Genomic DNA, 14960 nt, shown 5'->3' with positions numbered 1-14960 from the left:
CGCACCGCGTCTCCAAACGCCCACGCATATTAAGCGGCCACGCACAGACACGTGCAAACAGCGCGCGCCTCCGAGCAACATTGTAAATGTTCGACGGTGACGCGGAAACCTACTCGCGTCACGTTGAGGACAGGTTCACAGCTCGCGGCGGCGGCGGCGGCGGCAACGCGTGGATGGGGAACACCTTGACACCGGACGATAACACGCTTGGCTTCTCGCAGCTACGGTGCGCGTGCTGCTCTCTCGCCATTTAGGGGTCGTGTCTGATTTAGCAGTCCGGAGGAGTTCGGAGCTCGTCTTTCAGAATTTTTCACCAAAATGTTAACGCGTCGGTTAGGCTAGATTCCGGGTTCGGGTATTTGGTATTATGGTTTTGTAAGAAGGGGGTTAGAAATCATCCCCTGTAGGATTTTAATCGAATTAAATAATTTAGGATAACTGAATTTATTGATGAGAGTATGATAGAGCAAGGGTTGAACAAATTATTTGGCCGCGGGTTAAAATGAAGCAAAATTTGAGTATTAACAATTTGGGGTATTTTAAATACTTGCTGTACTTTAACCCCTTCAGGGATGAATTTTTATAGCAGTATATTACATAGTGCTATAATATAGTGTATTACTATGATACTATATTATTATGATCTTTGTTTGGTAAAAATTCGAATTAATAAAATAAAAATCAATTATTATCTCTAATAGACAAATGACGAAAATTTATTATGTTTGGCTATATTTGGCAACATTTCGGATATGTTTGAAAATTATTTTCAAAGTGTCAAATTTTCGCTATACAAACCCAAATATATCTAAAAAAAGTCCAAGCATCCCCCATAAGTAATTTCTCGTCGCCAGGCCAATTGTTTCTCTCACCTTTCGCTAAAATTGAACGCGAATATGATCGAAGGTCGGTCATCAATTTCCCACCGACTATCGCCGGCAGACTATTAGCGATTCCGTCAAGACGAGGATCGGGGTAACGTGGCGCGGAGTAGTCACCCGTTTCTATTTTATTGGTACCTACGCGTTCAGTTTCGATAAAGGTATACGGCCCGGCGGCTAATTATCATGTAACGCGGGTGCGTCGCGAGGCTCTCAAAGAAAGCTAACATTCTAGGATTCGCTGCCGCTCGAAATACCTACGAATCCGTAATAGGCCGGCGCGCGACGATTTTTAATGGCGTTCATTATGCACCGTCGCGCAGCAGACACACACACACATACCTACACACACCGCTTCACCGTCACCGTGAATAATTTTACTTTCATTATAATATATAAATTTATTTTATAATATTCATTAATATATATAAATTTACTTCCATTGATTCCAGTATTCCGTTCACCCGATCGGTCCTTCGACGCTCCGATAATCCTCGCGGAGGAAACTCGTAGGGCTGCCATGGTGTTCCATGGGATTTCCGTCCAAGAGAAATGCAAGGGCACGGTCCATTGTGCTAAAGGAAATGCAATGTTATTCTTTATGCAATGTGAAATGTTGAAAATAAAATTAGTGGAGATCTGGAGACCATAGTAAATATTTTATATAAATATGTAAAATAATATATATTATATAAAACGATGCATGGCAGTCTGACACAATATTTAATAACTTAGTTTGTGATTGAATTACTTGTTATGGCGTTATTCAGAAACGTGTCAAAAAATTGTGAATATTGTTTTACTAAAATCGATGACATAAATAAAATACTATACACATTTGACTAAGGTATAGTAAAATAAATCATAGTAATAATAGTAAATAAAATATAATAATGAATTAAATAAATGTTGGATAATATATCGAATATAAAATAAATAAATGATTGTATAATATTAAATAAAATATAGTGGTAAATAAAATATAATAATAAATTAAATAAATATCAACTAATACACCGAATATAAAATAAATGAGTAATCGTGTTATTCCCAATGTAAAATCGTAAATATTGAGAATAATTTCAGCGAACAGTTTCTCGAGGAAAATTATATATAAATCATTAAAAAAATGGCGTCGAAATGAGCCTCGATTTCCGAGCATCGAAACCCATCGATTCGATTTTAAAATTTCGTAGCGGCGCGCCGTCCGATCGTTCTTTAAGTGGCCCATTCTTTTCTAACGAGAAGGAACAGTTCCTGCGCACGTGATTACGAATATACACGGAGCGCGCACCTGAATATAAAGACAGGTGTCCTCGTTCATTCAGCGAAGCCGGGTTGTCTAAAGCCCCCCCCTCGCGTTGCGCTCGCACGGATGGAATTTCAGCGCCTCTTTTCACGCGCGATCGACTGTCATCCAACAGCGACATCCCTCGAATGCTCGGTTAAAGGATTGATAAAAAAAAAAAAAAAGAAAAATAAAAAGAAAAAGAAAAACGATTGATAGGAGACGTATAATCGAGGATCGATTTGCTACGATAGTTAATGATCTATGCCCGCGAAGATAGTCGAAGATTTATAGTTGATAATGCACGTGTCGAAAGGTCGGCGAATAAAGGGGATCGATAATTGATTCCGGATAATTAAACATTGACGGTCGGTGATCGATAATTAAACAGTTGACAGTTGATGGCCGATAATTGAACGGTGAATTGATAGTAGTATATGTAATTGATGGTTTAGCGGCCGTTGATAGTCCAATTGTGTGCGATTATTGAGACATCTTATATATAATTTTCTGCGAAAATTGAGATTAATGGATTCTCGTTGGATTAACGCAGTAACGTAATAATTTAAAGATTCGACAAAAATATCAAATAGCAAATTGGTAATAATAAGTTAAATAGAATACTGCAGGGACAGTTAGACTTAAAAACTATATTATTAATTATTAAAAAAGGTGACACTTTTTTATAATTGATTTAGATAGTTTTTTTCCAGTTAATTACGCAGCATAGATATAATTAAATTGTTGCTCTTTATACGAATTAAAAATTTCATATAAAATTGCTTAAAGCTTAAACTTTCATAGCAACCCCATAGACTCTGTAAACCCCAGTAATTGCCAGCTTTTGCTCTGGTTTACCGGTATCAGCTTCGAAAAAAAGATAAAAAAAAATAACCACCGGCGAACGATCCTTTCCCAGAACAATTTGGCCGATTTTATTGGAAGGAGTCCGAATGCCTAATGGGCCCGGCGCGTCTCATTGTCAGTACGTTCTCGCAATAATTTCCCATTGCCATCCATTATGCGGCCGCTACGTATCGACATGTGTACGACATTTGAGCCGTGTGACGTGACGGAACGACGGCACGGCAACGGCGCGGGGACGGGACGGGGTTTACGCCGGACTTATTTTCGCATTCCGTCGGTGTACTCCCACGAACAATTAGGCTTGTCGTCGGATTCCTCGCGCGCCAATCTCTCGTCTGCCACTGGCCGGTGTGCGAGCGCGGGAACAATGAACGATATTCCACCGGCTCCACGAATAATCGTTGCCAAGATACCGTTGCAGAGGTATCTACGTACATTGAGTCATCCCGTCTCCTCCTCCTCCTCCTCTTCTTCTTCTTCTTCTTTTCTTCTTCGTTTTTCGCGCGCCTTCCACGTCGTCGCGTACAGGTGCGAAGTCGCGGCGATTTTAATTATCCGCTCGGAAACGCAGCCTCGTTTACGCAGAAATGGACGCGATCGAAAGGGTAATTGTCCGACGGTGATTTATGCCGTGTACGTGCACGCGCGCGCGCGCGCTTTGTCGCTAATCGCCTTACGACTTCGTTCGATTATGTGAAAATTGTTGCGCCGGAAAATTAATTGCTAATCGCTCGTTGACAGTGTCTGGATATTTTATGGCGAACTGTTTGCATACGATGATTATTTTATGATTTTATGTTAGGCTGTTTTGTGAACCGAGGATAGTTGGTCGCGACTGTTTTTGTTGCGATGCGTGTTGGAATGTAAATTTATGGATAGTGTAATTTTTGTTGGAATTAATAGAGTTTGTATTGTGATTAGCATAGTTTCTATTAGAAGCAATATAATTCTTATTAGAGTTAGTATAAGTTTTGCTAGAATTAATATAATTTTTATTGGAAGTAATATAGTTCTTATTAGAATTAATATAATTTTTATTATAATATACATATGCACTGAAGCAAATTGATTAATGAATTCGGCATCGATTTATCTCTAATTTTATACCAAATTATCAAAATACTAAAACGCCAAGAATCCGAAATGCTGCTATTTTTAAAAACTTTTTCAGTCTTCCGTATTATTAAAATCACACTCCATAAATTCACAGAAATTCACAATTGATAATTTTCAATGAAACACAAATAAAAAAAAAAATTAAATAGCTTATAATCAGAGTCAATAATAAAGAAATAACTCCATAAAAGCTCGAAACTTCAAAATCTCATTTCACAAGTACGAATAACTTATATTCATTTTATATAATTTTGTAAAACACTGTGCAGCATAATTACACATTTTATCAATATTTTCTGCATTTATATAGAGCAGCGAAGCTACAGAATAGGCGCCAAGGTATCACAGTATTCGCTTTCCGCGTATCGATCATCGTCCCACGAGCAAAGGGTAGCATTAGGGGGTTCATTACGTTCGTATCCTCTGCCGTAACAATAGCTACTTGGCATTCGCGTTATACGATCGAGTCGACATTGTTCTCCGCGTTGCGCGCAATCGTTTCACGGAACACACCGTGCGCGCGTACGTGGGATTCAATTCGAGGGTAATGCGTCTTCCGCGCCATCCTGCGTCCTTCTCGATCCTCGAACTCTTCGATCCTGAGAGCTTTTCTCGCGGAAAAACCATTCCGCTTTCGCGCGACCACGTTTTTAACCCTTTCGCTATGACGATCGTACATATACGCCCTCGAAGAACGACTATTTATATAAGAAGAGCGTTGTATATACTTTTATTCCATACTTTACATAGATTGTTAATCAACAAACAGTTGACTATAATATTTAAAAAAATATATTATGATTATAAATTGTTATATTTTAGAAAGTAAAGTGATATTACTAAATAGAATAAATATCATTGCAAAATTTTCTACTTCTACCTCGTAGCACATTTCGTACCTCGGTGTCGATTACTCAGTAATGCGCTTCGTAGCGAAAGGGTTAACGCCAGATTTATGTCAATCTCCGACGCGTATAATTTTTCTATGTGAAATTGGAAAACGCGTCAAATTAATGCGCTTTGTAAGCTTAAATAAAATTTTCGAATGATATTGCATTCGACAGCGTCGACATTTATCAAGTAATCATTTATCTAGATGCAAATTTAGCCGAATAAGATTTTATTCAAATAAGAAATTATTCAAATAAGATTTTATTCAAATAAGAAATTATTCAAATAAGATTTTATTCAAATAAGATTTTACTCGAGTAAAGATTTATTCGAACAACAGATATTTCGAACTATCCAAACACAAAATCCTTCGAACAGCAAGAATTAAATCTATAATAAATGACAAATTGTTCGAATAAAAAGACGAAATGATTTATGACGAACAACAAATTATTCGAACAAATAGCTAGAATAATTTACGACAAATAACAAATTGTGCGAACAAATAGATAGCGTGATTTATGATGACGAGTTATTGAAATAAATGGATAGCGTGATTTACGACGAATGACGAGCTATTATAATAAATAGCTAATATTTTCTATGACGAATGACGAATTATTCGTTGTAATCGTTTTTGTCAGATTATTATTAATATTGCCCGGTATTTTCTATGTTCCAGCAAATTCTGCAGAACTCGTCGGTATCCGTGGAGATCGAAGTGCGACCAAGGCAGCTGGTACCGGACACTAATTGCTTCATCGACTACCTGCCGCAGTTGCAGAATATCACAAAGGTGACTTCCAATGTGCAGCCCATCTATACGCTTATGGTGCCTCTTGTGGGTGAGTAGACGTTTCTCCAACCACCTATAAAGTCTCTATCCCGTGATTCCGATCGCTTTCGCTGCCGTGAATATTCGCAATCGTCTGGTACGAGAAGATCACTGCGTTATAAAGCTCGGAATAATCGATTTGTTTAAATAAATAGAAACAGAATTTTTCATGGGATATGTAGTTAAAAATACAGCTTATACGTTCCCTTAGAGAACTAGATTATTGCTGTATTTAAATTGCAGTATCTAAAAAAGTAGTTATTAAAATTCTATAAGCTTTCATACAGAATCAGATTGTGCATCGAAGTTTTATGCATTAATAATATAAAGAAAGTGTATATAATAACTAAAAATTGTCTCATAATTTTTCTCGGATGTCTGACGATGTATCAAAGGCTCACGTATTAGAAAAAGATATATTGATACTAAATAAACAGTAATTAACCCTTTGCAGTCGAAGCTATTTTAATCCAAAATGCAAAATATATTTTCTGATTTGCTGTATTTCTATTTTATATTATTTACTACAGTTTATGCGTATTATGCACATGGTATATAATATAATTATTACTATATGCAACTATACTAAAAAACATTTATATCAAGAAAAAAGGTAATTTAGTTACGAAAAATTTCATTCGCGCAAAATCCATCCTAAATTAAGATTAACTGAACAATTTCTCAAAAAATACTTTATATATTCACTTAAAAATCATATTTTTAACATTCTCACACTAACTTAATAAAATAGTTCAATTAATCTCTCCACCTGATATCATCAACCTGTCATCAACCCATCGAGCAATTAAACTAGAGTTCGTCGCGTTTTCAATTCGTCTTCGTTCGAATCAGCCATACTAAGTATTCGACTCGCGTAACGCCAAAATAGTAGCAGCAAGACGGCCGACCATCCGGCACAGGGAAAAGGGTGAACCGTCCCCATAACTCGCCGCGACTATTATTACGGGCGATAACCGCGGCACGGAATTAATACGTTATTTCGTAACGCGAAGGACCACGTGGAAGGGATTAAATGATCGTGCACACGGGTCGCCGGAGAGAAGATGCTCGGAACACACCGGTTGACCCGGCCAGCCCCGCCGGGCATTTCTTTCGGCCGAAGGTCGTCGATTATCCCCGGCCGGGTTTGGGAGGAAGGTGGGCAACGCCGTCCGAAATAATGCCTCGTTCCGGTGGAGAAAAAAGTAAAACGTATGAAATAATCGGCGATAAATAACGACGGCGGAGAGGTCGTGTCTCTCTCTCTCTCTCTCTCTCTCTGCCGCGTAGCCGTCCCCGAAGACCTCTGTACCAAAGGCCGAGCAAAAATGAGGGAGGGGCGATGCGAATCGATCGAGCTGAATATCGTAAACCCGCCTCCGCGTGCTTCTACTCTTCTCATCCTCCTCTGCCTTTTCGTATTATTCTTCTTCTTCTTCTTTTCATCTTCTCGTATTCTTCTGCTTCGTATTTTCTTCGTATTCGTCTTCGCGTGGCTCCTCTGCCTCGCAGTTACTTCCCATCGGAAATATTCGCCGAATTCTCGGAACCGACCGCGACGAGACGTTTCCGATTTATCAAACGATTCGCGCGTCGCGGTAACTATACTTTCGCTCTTAGGCGAAAGCCTCCCTATATATAATGTCGACGCGTTGCGTGTAAAAATGACGCGCGATACGATTCAGTTCGCGACGAAATCTATCGAATTTTGGGGAAGGTTAATTTAGTTAATAAACTGGAAATTTGTTTAGAAAATCGAAGTTTGTTAGAACTATTGCTGGACTTGTAAATGGACGATATCGTGATGCGAGTGTTGAATAATTGTTTTTTTAGTTTAGGGAAATGTTCTAGGGATTTTGTCGGTACTTGGATGGAACGGTGCTATTTATAATTATTTTTTGGTAAATAGAAATTATTAAAAGGCGTGAAGAATTAAGTAGATTGTTTAAAAAAATCAGTAGAATTAATTTATATGTAGGGCATAACATCATAAGTTAAACTTATTGTTAGTATTCTTATTTTTTTAGTATTAATTTCTTTAATCTAATAGCATTGAAGAAAAAGACTTCTTCAATATTTATACTAATTACACATAATCAATCTTCACTTTATATACAATTTAAATTAACCATGAAAAGCACTGAAGCATCTAACATATTTCACAAGGTTGAACAAATACCTCACCGTAGAAAATAAATTTAAAAAATTCCCATTTCTGAAATAATGCCAGATTAACCCGAATAACCACCTCCTGTTATTTAAACAAGTAAACGCTTTGCGTTTAACAAACGCGTCCATAAAGTCATAGTCCAACAATATAACTGGCAACAGACCTAAACGACCAAGCTTTCCATACGCCGTAGAAACAATTTCGTAAACATTTATCCCGGCCGGCCTCGGTTTTAATTAGCATAGCCAGGCCTCCTGTCGCCGGAACCTAATTGAATTCCTCCACGTAAATCGGCGGCTCATATCTCGTTAACACCGTTCGCGTATTAGACCGCAATTAGCGGACGAATAGAATTATCCATTCGCCATTACCCGTGCCTCGTTCCGAACTTCTGCCACGGCAGGCGGCGCTAATAAAACCACTGTCATCCGACGCCATATTTTCCAACAGTTTATTGGCGAGTGGCCATCTCTCTGCGCGCCGAGGTTTCGCGCGCGCAACCGCCGCGGAGACTCCTAGGATCTTTCATTTTCCAAGGAAGTTGCGCGGAGAAATAAATAAAAAAAGAAAGAAAGAAAGAAAGAAAGAAGTAAAAGAGCTGCGCCGCGCGCCATGGGACCATCCCGTGGTAATTATCTCTCGAAAACTGCTCGACGGTTCCCTGGAAACGACGTCGTCGCCGTTGCTACGTTGTATCGATCAGGGTTGCATCATAAGCTCCGCGAGGCGACTCTATTCGCGATTTTATCTTTCGCTCGTTCCTCTCGCGTTTTATGGGCCCTGAAAAAAACTTTTCCACGACGCTCGCAATTTCGTTTCTTTTTTTTTTCTTCTTTTTACTTAGCCGTAGGCATTGTTTCCCGCGGAGTCTGCAAATTTTTCATCGGTCCTTCGATTGTTTTATGTTTTATGGTGGAGCGCTCTTTCTTTATAGTTCTCGCGAGTTCTACTTTTTTAGTTACGCGCGCGATTCTTTTATTTAACGAACCCTGTTACGTTTCTTTCATGGGCTACTAAACACTTTTTTTTATGGTTTTTACAATGTCTTTATGGGTTCTACCGTTTGTTATGGCAGAGAGTTTTTTTTTCGTAAGCTCCGCTGTATTTTTTTGATGGGCTGTATAATTATTTTGTAGACCCTAAACGCTTTTTCTTGTAGGCGCCGCAATCCTTTTATACAGCCTACTATATTTTACATAGTTTATTTATTTTGTTCGTAGACCTTGCAATTTTTCTGGCTGTCGTAAACAGTTTTTTTATAGATCCTAGATATTTTTTAAATATCCTACAATTTTTTCATATACAAAATATTTAATAATAAGCAAGTTTATGTGATATGGATGCCAAATAAAACTAACGTAATAAATATAACTGTATAAGCTGATAAAATTACAATGTAAAATAATTAAGAACAACGTTAATGTTCATTTAAAATGCCTCACTAATTTTCTAAAAACTATATTAATGATAATAATAATAATACTAGTAACAGTAACTTCATTTATCGGCGAGATGACGAGACTAAAATGTCTTCACCATTAACTACCATTTATTAAAATATATAATAACTGTTATTTATTAAACTATCATTTACTATATTACCATTTGTTAGAGTATCGTTTGTTAAACTACCTTTTGTTAAAATATCATTCGTTAGAATATTATTAGTTACAATATTTCGCAATCTATAACAGTCTATAAAATTTCTTGACAGAAAACAAACCACTGAACTCACATTTTTGCGCTCGCCATTTTGCATTCGCAAAAAATTCTTCAGAGATTTTTAACACTGTGTCATAGCCGTCTCGACGGTACGTCCCTGGCGTCTCGATGTTTCCGAAAAATTCTCTCCTCGGGTCTCGATCCTTGCATCGACATTAAAAGTATCGCCGCAGGGTGAACGTGTCATCAGGAGAATATCATTAGCGGGTCACGGCGCGGGTCAAAACGATGCGCAAATATATCCGACTCACCTTCGCGATGACGATCATCGTCGTCGTCGTCGTCATCGACGCGTTCGTCGTCGTTCGTTACACGGATCCACGGGTCTCTCTCCTTTCGCTTCGTCGATCTGTCAAAATCACAATAGTTTGCAATCGGTTTCCCCCGGGACACGCGGCGAAGACGATTGCGAAAGTTGTTTCGATTGCCTCGAATGTCTTCGCGGGCCAGAGTGTACAATTGTTGACCTAAATGCAATGATTGACTATTTTTCTGAAAAATTGGTAGATGTGGAATGGTGACTATTTTTGGTTGATAAAACATATGGTGCGGCTAATTAGAATAAAAATAATATAAGTGTTTTGGATAAAAATAATATAAGTGTACAGTATAAGTATAAATATATAAATGTACTAGAAAATAAAAATTAGAATGAAACTAATATCAAAATTAAAATAATATCGATAGCCCAGATATTAATATTCATAGCTCAGATATTAATATTTAATAGCTCAGATATTATTAATAACATCAATAGCCCAGACATTATTCTAATTTAGACATTATTCTTATTCAAATTTCTATTTTTCAGTATATTCATATATTAGTATATTTATTTAGTATATTTATTTATCTGGATTAAAAACGTGTGGAAAATAAAAAGTTGCATTGTTAAAATGATCGAGATTCTGTTCCGTCGTCCTAGAAGTTTCGCTTTTTACCAAGAAAAGCGACAGTCCGTTAGCTAGAGCTGCGACTAGTCACGGTAATTACTCGTACACGCGAGTGTACCTTAGCATAGCAATTACCCAATTACCCGAGTGCCGCATGTTCTCGCCGAATTGGCGTGGCCAGAGGCGATCGTAAATGCGGTTTCGAGGGAGAGGATCGTCGGCCAGGTGTCGCCAATTTGAAACGTCGAGACGCTGATAGGTCATTTAGACTTCAATCATCGCGCTTTCCACCACCAAATATATTCAAACGCATCGCAAATTTATCACTAGCTTATGCTAATACGATATTGTAGAAAAATACTGTTTCTCTTTTTAAATCATATAGAGTACCATGTGATAATCATATGACACCATATGATACTTTACACCATAAGAATCACATGGATGGGTCACTACGATCTTAGAGACCATAAGGGTGCTTCCATAAAAAATTTAAACAATTTATATGTCGCGATAATATGCAGTTGAAAATCTTGATAAATCTATACTGTAATTATAGTTATGTTAATAGTCTTGTTAATTACTTGCGAAAAGTGCAGTCGATTTTATAAACTATAGGACTTGGAAGACGTTATTTTTACATGCAATTTTTTATTGTCTGGACACTTTTAGTCTAGATAAACAAATATTTAATATTCTTCTTTTTATTCTTCGAGATGTGAATTACTGTCTTTATATTATTATTTTGATTTCTTCAATCATTTCTAAACGCTTAAAGTAAAATCAAATAAAATTTCATCTGTATAGTATTAAAAGTAGCACTTTAAAAATAATTAACTATAATTATAGACCAAAGCTATAATTCACTATAATTCAAGACCAAATATTGTTAAAAAACCATTCATCCTACTACAAATTGATATAAAAATCGCAGAAAGCCTAAATAAATTCAATCTTATTATTTTTACAAGGCAAGATACATAACATTGCCATCTTAACTATTTTGTTGCTATTTTACCTGACAATCCCATGGTTCCCCGTTGCAATCTCAGCCGCAGCTTCCCATAGACCGCGAATAATATTGCGAGCCGTCCGAGCGATCGTTTCCGAGAATGATCGAATAATAATGAAGGGAGCCGTTCGCGCGGGAAGATGACCCCGATGCCGCGGGAATCAGGGGTTCAAGGCCGTTTGAAATGGAAAGGCCCATCAATCACTGTTACGTGATTGCGAATTAGCAGGCGATCGGCTCGATAATTCAGGCAAATCAGTTCCGAGGCGTACGAGACCATTACAGGCGCGCGCGCGGCCGGTGTGTTTGAATAGACTCGGAAGCAGCCGACGGAGATCTCGAGCTTGTTCGTTAACCCCTTGCGCACCGTCACTCTTTTCACGCTCCGTTGATTAATTATTTATTTTTATATTCAATATTTTCCTTAGGAGGATCAGATTATTTTTCTTTCTTTTATTATTCTTATTTAGTTTCGTTTCTAGGTTTTGTTAACAGAAGAATACAATTTGATCGCGATTTAGAATAAAATAATAATATTAGAATGACTATACCTTGTCTCATATGTATAAAATACATTTTGTCGCACAAAATTGAAATACTATAAGCCGGAAAAATTATTTTAGACTTTCGTTCAAAGTAGTTTCGAGTGCAAAGGATTAATTTAATTTATTTAATTGTCCAGTACAAAACAAAATCATCGGTGCAACGTTAATACAAAATAGTTATAGCAAATAGTATAAGCAAGATACTTATTAAATTCCATGACATATTAATGGTTATTAAATAAGTTAACACATTAATGGTTATTAAATTCCATACATTAAAGCACACGTTCGGAAAAAGGAAAGCGTGCATGACCTTATTATTTAAATTGGTTATTATTTAAATTGATTTCTCAAATTTGTTTCCATCGTTTCTCCGCGTTTCATTCGCCTTCATCTCGAAACGTGCGAAATCCTAGCAGAAAAGTAACCGCCGTCGCGTCGCGAAATTTTCAGGCACCGCGTTTTTCGCGGCGGGGTTCAACGACCCCGTAAGATCCACACGAAAAATGGCGCAATCGGCTCTCTTCCCTATCGGGGAAACCTGCTCTCCCCGGCGCCCGGCATTCCTTCACGCGCTCTATAAATCCTCCGGCCGTTTACCATAGACACGGGTATGTGTGTGCGTGCGCGCGCGCGCGCGAATTTCGGAACGCGTGCCTGAATTCGATGAAATTTCCTATTCCGCGTTAAATGGTATTCAGGGACGGCGCCTCCGCGTAACGAATAACCGACGAATCGATTTGCAAGCGAATCACCTACCCCCCGTCCGCTCCCCCCGTACGGGGGAAAATGCATCGCCGATTCGGCGGAGATGTGTGTGCAAGGCGTCGAGCATGGTGTGCTTGATCGGTCGAGATCGCGAAGGCGACTGCTCTCGCTTTAATCCGGAAGAATCGGCGAACCGCGATTGCCGATTCCGGCCGCGGAGCCGTGGAAACTTCCACTTTACGCCAGGCTCTCTCTCTCCGCGGAGCTCACGGCGGCCATTTATCTTCGGCCGTCGGGTTTCCGTCGATCGGCCCGCAAACCGCCGAGAACCGCTCGAATAGGCGGAAAATGTAAATACCTGTGTACGTGAGGGGACCGCTCGATAAGGATTACTATCGCGCGACGGAAATACTACGGCCGATCGTTCATCTCGACGAAACTGTTCCACTATGTGGATACGCGCGACGCGTGCATTCGCAACCCTTTGGTACTTGGTACGATTTCATTTTGGGAATGCTATGAGATGGTAATTAATGGGCGAGATGGAACTTGGGTAATCGTGGTGAAAATTGATCGGAGATGATGTTAGTGACTGTATTGGAATATATTGTGTTAAAGGTAAATGCGTAGGGAACATTAAAAATATTATACATATTATTTTAGTATTATTGAAAAAATTATATATAATATTTTAGTATTTTTTGAAATACTATATATAATATTTTAGTATTTTTAAAAATATTATATATAATATTTTAGTATTTTGAAAAATATTATTTACTCAATATGGATATGCACTAAGTATTGAAAATACATATAACTCTCTACTGTTTTAAAACATACTATTTACTAAATATAAATATATATATATACGAAATACTAAAAAAGCTGTATATAAAATTATAGTATTTTAAAGCATACTATTTGCTAAATATAAATATATACTAAATACTAACAATATTATATACAATACTATATCGTAAAAATAGTACTAATAGCACTAATGCCATTTTATAAAAATAATACTAATACTACTCTATAAACAATATCACAGTACGAATAAAATAATATTCGAATCTTTATATATATAAAATATTTATTTATATTAAATTTCAATGAATATTATAAGATATTTTTCTAAATTATTACTAAATATTTCTATTATCACTATAAATACACCCCCTAAACCGAAGTTACGCTCCAGTTAAAACTCGCACCAAATTCACCATCGCCGTCCAACCACCACAAAATAAATACGACGAGCATCGAAAATACCACCAACATCGAAAATACAACCAACGTCGAAAAGCGTGTTCCGGTTAAAAATTGCAACGAGCGAGCGCGCAAAGGAGAAGACGGCCGCTCCTTATCAGGCCCGCACGATCGGAACCCAATCGGTCCAGTATTTGCTGGGAAGTAATTCGGTTGCCTCCACCATCCCCTAATCCGAATTCCGGCGGAGATCGAGTAAAACGTCGCAAATCCGTATCGGATTCCGGCGCAGTGTTTACGAGGGGGTGAGGGTTCGGTACTCGGCTAGACTAATGCATACCAAATGTCGTCGAATCTCCAATTGAAAGTGCCTCGAATGGGTCCGGCGTGTTTGCCGTTCGAGCCGTGTCTCGGGTATTCCTGGAGACGGGACGAGGCGAAGGGTTGCCGAGACGAAGAAGAGATGCGAGGAGGGGAAGCGAGGGGAAGCGGCGATGCGAAGGGGGGAAGCGAGACGAAGATGCGATGCTTCGTATATACGCGAGTCGATTATCGGATTTCGTGGGGGATCGGGGGGCGCGCGAGCCAAGGGGGATGAAAAAGAAGGTTGGCGCGCGCGGGGGAGGACCGAGCCAGAAAAACACGTCTGCCGGTGGATTCCACGGAACTTTTGGCGGTCGACCGTCACCGGGATACAATTTATTCGAGGAAGTCCGAGGGCTGGTTCCCGTCCCCACCACACCCACACCCCCTTCGCTTTACTTGTGTATACGTATATCCACGAAGTTCGCTTTCTTACTTTTCTGCCGGCCGAGTCTCC

The 14960-nt window shown here is 38.6% G+C and overlaps 1 protein-coding gene across 3 annotated transcripts in view; it reads left to right on the top strand.

The window, feature by feature from the left end:
* Positions 1 to 14960, top strand: part of LOC144474030 (uncharacterized) — a 174405-nt gene that overhangs the window by 143544 nt on the left and 15901 nt on the right. For all 3 annotated transcript variants that reach the window (XM_078188468.1, XM_078188467.1, XM_078188469.1), the window contains exon 24: positions 5726 to 5888. In XM_078188468.1, the coding sequence (XP_078044594.1) occupies positions 5726 to 5888 (163 nt within the window). The remainder of the gene's footprint in view (positions 1 to 5725; positions 5889 to 14960) is intronic.

This window comes from Augochlora pura, chromosome 8 (genome assembly GCF_028453695.1).
Source record: "Augochlora pura isolate Apur16 chromosome 8, APUR_v2.2.1, whole genome shotgun sequence".
In the NCBI taxonomy this organism is placed as follows: Eukaryota; Metazoa; Arthropoda; class Insecta; order Hymenoptera; family Halictidae; genus Augochlora; species Augochlora pura.
Note: the sequence above shows the minus strand (reverse complement) of the source record. Positions and strands in the feature narration are given on the sequence as shown.